Here is an 11,847-nt window from a genome sequence, read left to right as displayed (position 1 = left end):
TAGAAGTAGGAAGAGGAGAAGATAAAAAATAGAAGGAGGGGATGGAGAGGTAGAAGTAGGAAGAGGAGAAGATAAAAAATAGAAGGAGGGGATGGAGGCGTAGAAGTAGGAAGAGGAGAAGATAAAAAATAGAAGGAGGGGATGGAGGCGTAGAAGTAGGAAGAGGAGAAGATAAAAAAGGCTACAACGCTCATTGTCCTAGTTTTAATGTCCACTGAATATTCTTGAACGTGGGTTGTATGAAGAGTTTACTAACGACTCTGTATGTAGTATAGGGTTTTACGGCGCTCGCAACTGCTAAGGTCATATGAGCGCGTTCTAACGACTCTGCTTTTCTCCAAGTTTGGTGGCTATCTAAAATTGGCGTTGAAATCGGAGGAACTGCCTCTGTAATGATCTCACAGCGTTGAGAGTGGCGCTAAACGTAGAATCTACCTACTTACCGTTCTTGGACAGGACATTTCTAAAATTTGCATAATGCAAAATGGAATCTTAACGAAACGAAAAATGTTGCACCCCCTCGGGATGACGTGACAGAAAGAAGGCATTATCCTATAACAGATAGTTCATATTCTGTTGAGGCCAGTGTCGTCTCTGTCAGTAAAAAATCTTTTTACGATTTACTTGTTATACGCCAAATAGTAATGATATCCTTTATCTGTTGTGACATCATTAATTTTGCTGGTAGGGGAAATGGCATGTGTCCGAAAAGTCTACCCGCCATGTTCATCACCTTTTAGAGTATGGTCCCTTTACAGGTCCTGAGCCACGCGCTGGAGAAGAATGAGAACGAATGTAAAAAGCAAAAACAAAGCATTCTTGAGAAAATGGCAACAATCGTGGAGGATGTTGAGAGCAAACTGAAGAGCCAGATACAGGTGAGAATGTCTCTCCAAGTGTTGGTTCCTAAGTATAGTCGGTTAAACATTGACCCAGATATAGCCAATCTAGCGTTGTTCAAAAGTTGATGTACCTAAAGGTCTGTTATATTTCGAATACAGGATGTTGATCTTTAATTCTGATTGGGGGACGGGGCAGGGGGCGAAGCAAAGAACTGAACCACCTGACCTGACACCACCTCAGACGCCATGCTTGGTCTTGTCATTGCTTAGTGTGCTCATATCAAGAACAATAACTTCCGACTGTGCCTTTGTTCTTCGCCCTTAACAGTGTGGTCACTTCACACGTCCTGAGTCAAACAGTGGAAGCGACAGGTGAGAATCTTTCTCGAAGTAACTGTTCCCAAATAATGACGAGTTAACATTTAATTACCGAGGTACTTTTTAATGGCAATCTTTTTAATTGGAATGAACGTTAATTTCGAATGTACTGCCTTTAATTACCTTACATTGTTGGGAGGAATGATAAACTCTACAATAATTACTTACACACCCCCTCGGACATTTCTGAAATGGCCCCAAAAAGAAATACTATTGTAACGAACAAAAAAAAAATGTTGTGGAACGTCGCGAGAACATACACGAGTTATAAGGTATTCGCTGTGACCAGTTTTAGCACTGTTTTTAACAGATAATAATATGTTGCTATCGTTAACTGTGACGACCGACAATGACAGTACAACTAAATCCAAACTGTTGTTAACAGATAATAATATGTTGCTATCGTTAACTGTGACGACCGACAATGACAGTACAACTAAATCCGAACTGTTGTGACGGCGCTAGCTATACGTTTGAGAAGAAGGTCGTGTGACAGAAATGTGAGGTGTGCTGACAAAAATGATTTACTTCTCGCAATCCAGAAATAGAGGTATTAGCCAAAAATCGACATTAGGGTCTAATTTGTAGATTTTCTATTGATGCATTTCTTTAACTGTAACCTGCCTATTATTTCATACTTATAAATTGTAAAGACTTCACCCATATGCATGATATGTCTATTTCCTTATGCTTTAATCAGAGAAGTAACTCATTTTGTCATCACGCTTCACAAATCTCTATCAATTTTCATAACCTTAAGAAAGGCGTCACATTACAGGGCCTGAACTACACCTTTGAGGAGAAGAAGAAAGAAGATCTTCAACAGAGGCAGATTGTGGAAAAAGTCCAAACATCCTTAGAAGACAACAAGAGAGAGTATCTCCAACAAAAGCAGGACATCCTAGAAAATGTGACAGCAACTGTGGAGGCTCTTGAGAGAAAACTGAACACGACGACCAACAGTCAGCAGCGGGTGAGAGTCTCTAGGAACGTTTGATCATCAATATTGATGAGTAAAATTCTACCTAAGAATTTGCTTATCTACATGGAAATAAGCCTTCAGAAGTGCATAAGAAAACGTCCCCCTTTTTTTGAATAACAGATTTATCTATGGATACAGTACTCTTTAAGCTTCTCCTCTTGCTTTTGACCATGCCCTCACCCCCTCCCTCTGCCTCTCTAACCCATCCCCCCTCTCAATGTTTCTATGTATGTATCTATATCCGCTTCGCTTCCTTAGTTTCACTCTCTCTCTCTCTCTCTCTCTCTCTCTCTCTCTCTCTCTCTCTCTCTCTCTCTCTCTCTCTCTCTCTCCCTCTCTCTCTCTCTCTTTGTCTCTCTCTCTCTCTCTCTCTCCCTCTCTCTCATTTTTGTCAATCTGTCTGTCTGTCTGTCTGTCTGTCTGTCTGTCTGTCTGTCTGTCTGTCTATCTGTCTGTCTGTCTGTCTGTCTGTCTGTCTGTCTGTCTGTCTGTCTGTCTGTTTCTATTCATGTAACTAGCAATCTCTGTTTAAAAAGAAGAGTGAAGAACCTGCCATAGACAATAACTTGTAAAGACACCTTTCACATGATACCACCTTGAACTGAATCTACTCACCTTAGAGTTTCACGATTTTCAACCTGATTTACCACTTGGGAGAGAAATGTTTAAGGCTCTTTTCTTTGTCCCACGTGAGACTAACACGGTTCGTATTTCTCGTCTGTTAATCAACCGGTCAGAAGTGTTTTGACAATTTGGAATGGAAACTGTGTGATATCCTAACTCTTATATAAGAACGACGTCACATTACAGGTGTTGCGCCTCACCTTTGAGGAGAAGAAGAAAGAAGATCTTCAACAGAGGCAAATTGTGGAAAAAGTCCAAACATCTTTAGAAGACAACATGAGAGAGTGTCTCCAACAAAAGCAGGACATCCTAGAAAATATGACAGCAACTGTGGAGGCTCTTGAGAGAAGACTGAACACGATGGTCAGCCAGCTGCGGGTGAGAGTCTCTAGGAACGTTTGATCATCAATATTGATGAGTAAAATTCTACCTAAGAATTTGCTTATCTACATGGAAATAAGCCTTCAGAAGTGCATAAGAAAACACCCCCCTTTTTTGTTGAATAACAGATTTATCTATGGATACAGTACTCTTTAAGCTTCTCCTCTTGCTTTTTCCCACACCCTCACCCCCCCCTCTCTCTCAATGTGTCTATGCATCCATCTATATTTATTTCACTTCCTTTGTTTTGCTCTCTCTCTCTCTCTGTGTCTCTCTCTCTCTCTGTCTCCCTCTCTCTCTCTCTCTCTCTCTCTCTCTCTCTCTCTCTCTCTCTCGCTCTCTCTGTCTCTCTCTCTCCCTCTCTCTCCTTTTTATCAATCTGTCTGTCTGTCTATCTGTCTGTCTGTCTGTTTCGATTCATATAACTAGCAATCTCTGTTTCAAAAGCAGAGGGAAGAACCTGCTGTAGACAATAACTTGTAAGGATACCTTTCAAATTGATGTTACCACTTTGGATTGATGAAACTCAACTTAGAGTTTCACGGTTTTCAACCCGATTTACCACTTAGGCGAGAAATGTTTTAGGCTTACATAGGTTCGTATTTCCCGACCAGTAATCGTTTGGAAGTGTTTTGACCTTGTGGAATGGAAATTGTGTGATTGATTTATAAACTAGTGTATTGACTAAGCAAACTTACTTACTTTTACTTTATTTATGTCCGCTGCTTATACCCTTTTGGGTGTCGCGGGAAGAAAGAGACGTCTCTCTGTCGCCAGCCGGAGAGCTTGGGTCAGGGGAATGCTGTAGATGGTTAAATGTCTCCCTGACTCCATCTAACCAGGTTTTTCTCGGTCGCCCTCTTGCCTTGTTGCCATCAAATTTTGATTGACTAAATAAACAACAAAACAAAACTGAGAAATGAACTGGACTATAAACTTGAGAATGGATTGAGTGATAAACTTTGAAATCGACTGCCTGACAGACTCAAATTTACACTCCCTCCCCGCTCCTGACGTCAAGCAGTAGTCAAACCAACTTCACTTTCCTGGGTGTGGTGGTTCAAACAGGACAAAGTAGGGGATAGCTGGGTCTGGGTGAAGTACGGTGTGACTTTATGTCACTGAGGCGTTACGCTAGCCGTGAAGGCCGACCCGGGTCACCCCGAAACGTTGCTGGCTAAAGTAAGGGGCTCTGGTGAAACCGTGACTGGCCTAGCAAGCAGACCCCGGATAATTACTGCTACGAAACAATCAAAGGAGAAAACACGGACAGATTCAAATGGAAAACGACCAAGAAAAGCAAACGGACAGCGAGCTAGAACAATGATTAAAATAGAGGCACATGGGATGTCAGCAGACTTGGCCGTTCAAATTTATTCTCTGTGGATTTCTCTTCAGCCACAGTCATGCGCTGATGTCGAAGGTTTAGGCGTCCGACCTGTGGTCTTTCTCAATAACGGACTGAGAGTTGTCTGCGACACCGTTACCGACAACGGTGGCTGGATCGTGATCCAGGTGAGTTCATCATTTTCTTATGTTGTATAGGCCGATACAATACAGGTGAGTTCATCATTTTCTTACTGTTGTATAGGCCGATACAATACAGGTGAGTTCATCATTTTCTTACTGTTGTATAGGCCGATACAATACAGGTGAGTTCATCATTTTCTTACTGTTGTATAGGCCGCTACAATACAGGTGAGTTCATCATTTTCTTACTGTTGTATAGGCCGATACAATACAGGTGAGTTCATCATTTTCTTACTGTTGTATAGGCCGCTACAATACAGGTGAGTTCATCATTTTCTTACTGTTGTATAGGCCGCTACAATACAGGTAAAGTTATCTTTACCTTACTGATATATAGGCCGATACTATACAGGTGAAGTTATCTTTATCTTTCTGTAAAAGCCGTAACAATACAGGTGAGTTCATCTTTGTTATCAGGAATATCACGGGAGAAAGTGAAAAGATTTCAAACTGTCCAAAACAATGCTGCACGTTTAGTTTTACGGAAAAGAAAGCGAGACTCTGCTAAACCTCTTTTTCGGACATTGCATTGGCTTCCTGTTGAGAAAAGGATTGTGTACAAGTTGGCCACCCTATGTCACAAATGTTTGAATAATAATGCACCATCATATTTATCAAATCTATTAAGACTGTACATTCCAACTCGCAGTTTAAGGTCATCAGCTGACAAAAAGAAAGTTATTTACCATCTATGAAACTTAAAACAATGGGTGAAAGGGTTTTTGAATACCAAGGCCCCCAAGATCTGGAATGCTTTACCAAGTGCTTTAAGAGATATCAAATCTTTTGATTCATTCAAATGTCAGCTGAAGTCGTTTCTGTTTTTATATTAATAAGATGAATATGTGAAGTGATTTTCTTTTAGCCAGAACACAACGTTTTATGTTACTGTTGTACGTTGTACTGTATTGTAAATCGCCCAGAGTCTGTGTACTTGAAGCGGGGTTGAGCGCTGTATAAATGTCATTTATTATTATTATTATTATTATTATTATTATTATTATTATTATCTTTATCTTTCTGATATACGGAGCAAAAGATGCTCCATATGGCCACCATGACGCGCAAACATTCTGCATTCTAACAAAGAAATATGCAGCGTTCTCATACTGCTGCGATGTTGAGTTGATCTTTGAGTTAACCCCAAAGTAAAACAAAAATAAAAAGGAAAAAAGTCAAAACACATTTTGCAGTGTGAGGGGTTTCCCAACCCTACATCGACCGTTGTCGATCTCTTGCCTCATAACCGCAGAACCACCACATGGGGCCCCAGAACCGATTCAACACATTCAAATAACAAATCTGCAGTGACAATGCATGTTGCTCCGTCTTTATCACAGAACCAAATTGGACATATGACACCTTGCAAGCTTATTGTTTTAGTAGAGGTTTTATGGCGCTCGCAACTGCATAAGGTCATATGAGTGCCAGAAGATTAGAGGTGTTTCAAGCGAGTAAAAAACATAAAAAAGAAGAACATAGTCGTGAGTTATTCCTAGCTCAATAAGGACGATAGATGTTTGATAGGAAAGAAGAAGCAAACCACACCAGAGCACCCGCCAACCACCCACTTGCGAGCTTAGAGCTACCCATGATGTTACTTCTTTATCGTGCAAGTCTTTCTCATTCACATCATCTGGTCTTCTGTAGCCCAGTTCACAGAATTCCTGGAATGAGTATTTCCAGTAATTAGAAATGAGCTTCATCGTTTGGCCGTAGAAAATTCTCACTCCGTCTCACTTGTCTTAACAACCAATGTTTTCATTGTTTTCCTCTCCAGAACATAGTCGTGAGTTATTCCTAGATAGACTGAAATGTGATATGGCTTCATTTTCAAATCATGCTTTAAAATTAAGATTCTGTAATTGCGGGACTTTCGTAGGCCTAGCTCAATGCTATGCTCTCAAGCAGACTTCATTGGTGTTGTCGCGACCGACACGAGAACTGTTTCCCCATTTCCCTCATTCTAATGTGAAAAAGCTTTTTTTCTGGGTTACTCCAAGAAATGGCTGATGCAGTAGTGATAGTCTGACTAATTCAAATTTAAGCATAGATTAGGATGTCCGGATGATCAAACTTAATTCCTCTCAAATTTGGAGCAGATCCGCGCAACATTGAAGAAGTTGTTAATAGTTTTCTCGAGGTTATCAAATCTGGGACAGTAGATGGTTGGAAAGTAAAAGAGATATATTTTAACCTTGAATGGTTCATCATACCAGCGTCTGTGATGTAGCGGTTAGACACTCGCTAACGCACACATTAGACCTGGGTTCGTTTCTCGAGTAGGAAGAATTTTTATCGGGTGTATCAGTTTTTCTGTTGGGGTTTTGTATCCCTCTCAGACCGGATTGGCCCTGACAGGCAGGGTCAGAAGCCCGCCTCCTAAATGATCTAAACTATGTCGATGGGGGCTTGCAAACATCTACATAAAAATGGTTTATCTTGAAGGATGTATAGCTCAACCAAAAAGTCATCGGCAGATTTGCTTAACAGTAAAAGCGAAGGGTCCAAACCATATACATGTAGCCCGTTAGAGGCGCACAGGTGTTTTCATTTTCCTGGTTTCAAACATGATATTGGGACTTACAAGTTCACAGCCTAATATTTTAAAATCTATTCACAATAATATCTTCACATTGTCTTTTTATATGCGTGTGTGACTAGCTTTTTAGTCTTTACGCGTCCATTATAATCTGCGCAACTGGTTGCGGCAAGCCCCACCATCTTTACAACCTACCCAATGTCAGTGTGTATCATCATGATCCAGTGCCAGATCTGCGACAGACATCGGCGATCATGGTTCTCCATTCATTCCTTTGCTCGGATACTCTTAAAAATAGCTACGTTTCCCCGATCTTTCCCTGATACCTGTTTGTTTATGTTCCCCAAGAAGGTTGTTCTGGGCCTACCCTTTATTCGTTTGCCTTTAATTTTGCCAGTGAGAGCTAGATGTTCAAGACCCTTATGTCTATTCAGGTGTTCCCAAAACTGCATTTGTCGTTTCCTGATTGTTTTTAACGTTGAGCGTCCCACGTTGGCTTCATCAAGCACTACCTCATTTGATTTCTCTTCCTTCCCAGAAACTCTTAGAAGTCTCCTAAGAAACCACTTTTCTGTTGCATCTATTTTATTTTCACTGTCTTTAGTGATTGTCCAGCATTCACAGTCATATAGAAGGGTTGACCTTACATAGCATTTCAGAACTGTGTATAACAAGTTAAATTATACCCCCGAAAATGATTTTGTATTCAGGAACAGTTTTGTTTTCAGAACTTGAGTGAACCACAGATAGTTACAATTTATGATGACAGGTCTCACAAACTGGTGTAATGTTCTGTTATGTCTACAGAGACGTGCCTCGGCGGACGTGGACTTTTACCGTGGATGGACCGAGTATAAGAATGGATTCGGCAACCTCGACGGCAATTTCTGGTTTGGGTTGGAGAAAATCCACCAGCTGACAAAAAAGGTAATTACTGTTTTGTTCTGAACAATACTTTATCACAATATGCTAGAACTGTGCGCCGTCGCCGTTATCGCTATCGATGACCTTGTTGCTATAATTTATCTTCCATCGTGATACTAGATGGGTTTACTATCATCAGTGTTATTGTGACTATTATTACTGACAATGGTGTTTAAAGCAGCAGTTTCACTACTCGTCTTTTAGGCACTTGACCCACTTGGCTTTGTCATATTTGAGAAGGACGTTAAATCAGAACTCTTGCTCCTGAACCCTATCCGTACGTCGTGTTTTACTATCGTATCCATTCCACGTGGGGAACTCTGTGCCACCACTTTCCAAAGAGGAAATTTACTCATTAATCTGATCCGTACGCTTTGCATAAGTCTGTCAAAATGATTTTTTAAAATAAATACTGAACGTTTCTAAGAGATCTTCGTACTAGAAGTATTCTAAAATGTGAAGAATACAACCCTGGGAGTACAAGATGACTTCAGGGCGTACGGATGGGGTTAAAAACCTTCACATATTCGTAGGTTACATTAGACCCATACTATGCCTTTGTAAAGGAAGTAGTGGTGGTAGAAGGAAGAAGAAAAAGTTTTAGGTTGTGTTAATGGTCAGAAGAGCTGTCAGAACATCAGTTGTTGATGAGGTTTTTCATGTTCTCGCTGTTATCGTTATCTTCATTGTTATCATAATTCTATTATTGTTATCATTATAATAATAGTAATGGATATTAAATAATATTCATAATTGACAATAATAATTATAATAATAGAAATAATAATAATAATAATAATTATAATTATAATAACGATATTGACAATACTACTAATAATGATGTAACTAGAAGAAATAGAAATTAATAGTAATAATACGTTGAACACCATTAAAAACACAACTCTTCGTTTGCATAGTCTGTACTCGTTTGTATCAAATGAGTACAGATTTTTAAAGAAGTGTTTTTGAAGTTTATTCAATTTCTAACAAATGTGAAACATTTTGATCACACACATTAACTGATTTCGGTACATTGTCCTCCTTCTCTCGGCCTACCCCCTAAAGACAAATTTGCAGATAAACACAAATCGAAGCTCAATAAAGATCTCTAACCCTTAGTAATTAATTGTATGGCCATCATAAGCATTTAAACAGACCAAAACACTTTTTCACATGGATTTTATAACATTTTCAATGTTTTGTTGAGATGAACAACCTATTACTGCTCCGCGCCTCACACTGATGAAAGAAACATTTTCATGCGTCCCATGCATGCCTTGAGCTGCTACTTTTGAGAAACAAAAAACGATTTCGCAGATGCGACAGCAAAATCTGCCTCTCTTGAACACGGCTGGTCACTCGAGAGTGTCCTATTCTTTGCCCATTTCTGACATCTCAAATGTGCTAAAATCTTTGTATAAGTCTAGAACAATACAAGCACAGCATTTTAACCGTATTGTTAGCCGTATTGTTAACCGTATTGTTAGCCGTATTGTTAACCGTATTGTTAGCCGTATTGTTAACCGTATTGTTAACCGTATTGTTAACCGTATTGCTGCTTCTCAAGCAGATTTTCCACCATGAACAAGGCGGAAGCGAAAGTTGTGATCAGTTTCGTTAAGTGGAGGAGTCTTGTAATGAAAGAAATAAAACATTGATCGAAAATAAGCTAGGACTTTGGTTTCGAATGAGCTACGAGTCATCTTCGAGATAAATAATTTTGTATTCTTTTATAATATAGCAACTAATGAACACAGTTTACTAAAGCATAGTTTACTGCATTGTGATAAATAGTACTCAGGGAAATAGCAAAAATCGTGCATGGGTGTGTGGACTAAAAACTAAAAACTACTCACTTGTGTCTTCAAAAATCGTGACGATCAGAGCATATTTGGCTTTTTAATAACTTTTTGAAAACGCATTTTTAGTGGCGTTCAGTATATGATAATGATGATAATAGTAATCATGATGGGAATATGATAATGATAGTAATTATGATAATGATAATAATGATAATTGAATATTAATAATAAAAACGATATTGGTATTACAAAAAAAAAACCCCAGTACTACTTTCGTTGTGGATGTACATTTACCTCTTAATTTCTCAACCTTTTGAGATAGATTTGGGGGTGGGGGTGGGGGGGGGGCATGTAGCTTTTCAGCCTTTTACTTTTAGTCTCTATCAGTCATTGACTGTCGCCTGCACAGAGCCTATGTGCTTTTACCCGTAATCTGCGTTTGATACAGGAATATGCTTTTCTACTTGGCATTCTCTTCTTTTTGGGTGGTTGGCTCATCTCTGGTTTGGTTTGCTCCTTCTTCATTATCATGCATGTTTCGTCTTTTTCTCTCCCCCTTTTTTTTGTTTGTTTCTCTCTTGTGACTCTTCTAATCTTCGACACTTATATGACCTTTTTGTGTTGCAAGTGCCGCATAACTCTTAATAAAACAAACGTTCTCTTTTGTGTTTTTTTGCGTGTTTGGTCAATTATGTTTTTACTCTACTTGGATAGTTGTAAAGTCGTGTACGTGGTGCCCCAGTAGGACACATGGCAGAGAGGAAATCTTTGGGAGGGCTGAAAACATGCGGACTGGACTCGGATTCGAACCTGTAGCGTCCGCGACAAGGCCAAACTATTTCCGTTTTAGAGACAATAGCTGGGCTTGGTTTGTGTTGAAACCTCAAGAATCTATAGGAGAGTTGTTTTAATTTTCCTTTTGTTTTCATCACCAGGAGAGATACCAGCTGAGGATTGACATGAAATTTAAAGGAAAAGACTACTTCGCCACCTACGACTCCTTTTCGCTGAGCGGAGAAACTGAAAACTACAAAATTCAGATATCCAGATTTTCAGGTAATGTCGATAACGTAATGGCTTTTCACAATGGCCGTATGTTCTCTACCAAGGACCGTGACAACGATGGGCATTCAAAAATCTGCGCCAGTGAAAAACACGGAGCTTGGTGGTACAGTTCCAGTGCGTGCCATCGTGTGAACCTCAATGGAGCATGGGGCAGTACAGAGTACGACAAGGGCTTGAATTGGGGTGATGTTACGGGATGGAAAGATTCTGTCACCTTCAGTGAGATGAAGATTCGTCCACTTGCTGAGTGACAGCTGCATGACACCCAATACGCGACGGCTTGCTTATAATTCTATTGAGATATTTACGTAACATTATGTTTGTGTTTGTGTGGAGGAAAGAGAAACTTATTGTTAGAGCATCTTATAACATTGAATTTGCCTTCGTTTATGGAACAAATTTATAAATAACGGTAACGATACACATAGTCGGTTGTTTAGTGGTTAGGCTACCAGCCTCGTAATCGTAAGGCTACTCATAGGTTCAGCTTTCACCTAAAAATTGGAGACGTGTGTGAGGATGAGTTAACTCGAACTAGAAAAGTGAATGTTCTCATGATTCTTTTAATGATAATTGATAATAATAGCCATACGACTTTTTATAGGGCCTAACCCTAAGAAATAGAAACCCCCAAAACGCTATGCCCTATGTAGTTCAGAATTATCGTTCAAAACAACTAGTAAATCAAAAGAAAGAAAATGTACATTGTGAGACCATTTCAACACATACATACAAACGCACACAATTTACAGACCCGTATGCAATCTATAATATATA

The 11,847-nt window shown here is 39.6% G+C and overlaps 1 protein-coding gene across 2 annotated transcripts in view; it reads left to right on the top strand.

The window, feature by feature from the left end:
* LOC101846430 (angiopoietin-related protein 7) overlaps positions 1-11,754 on the top strand; it is a 21,997-nt gene extending 10,243 nt beyond the window's left edge. The window contains exons 4-9 of one of the 2 annotated variants that reach the window (XM_013083357.2): positions 759-878; positions 1,999-2,193; positions 3,013-3,204; positions 4,606-4,722; positions 8,087-8,206; positions 10,941-11,754. In XM_013083357.2, coding sequence (XP_012938811.1) covers positions 759-878; positions 1,999-2,193; positions 3,013-3,204; positions 4,606-4,722; positions 8,087-8,206; positions 10,941-11,321 — 1,125 coding nt within the window. In that variant the 3' untranslated portion in view covers positions 11,322-11,754. The remainder of the gene's footprint in view (positions 1-758; positions 879-1,998; positions 2,194-3,012; positions 3,205-4,605; positions 4,723-8,086; positions 8,207-10,940) is intronic. The other variant, XM_005099818.2, reaches the window with a different exon arrangement.
* The last annotated feature ends 93 nt before the right edge of the window (positions 11,755-11,847 follow it).

This window comes from Aplysia californica, unplaced genomic scaffold (genome assembly GCF_000002075.1).
Source record: "Aplysia californica isolate F4 #8 unplaced genomic scaffold, AplCal3.0 scaffold00227, whole genome shotgun sequence".
Classification (NCBI taxonomy): domain Eukaryota; kingdom Metazoa; phylum Mollusca; class Gastropoda; order Aplysiida; family Aplysiidae; genus Aplysia; species Aplysia californica.
Note: the sequence above shows the minus strand (reverse complement) of the source record. Positions and strands in the feature narration are given on the sequence as shown.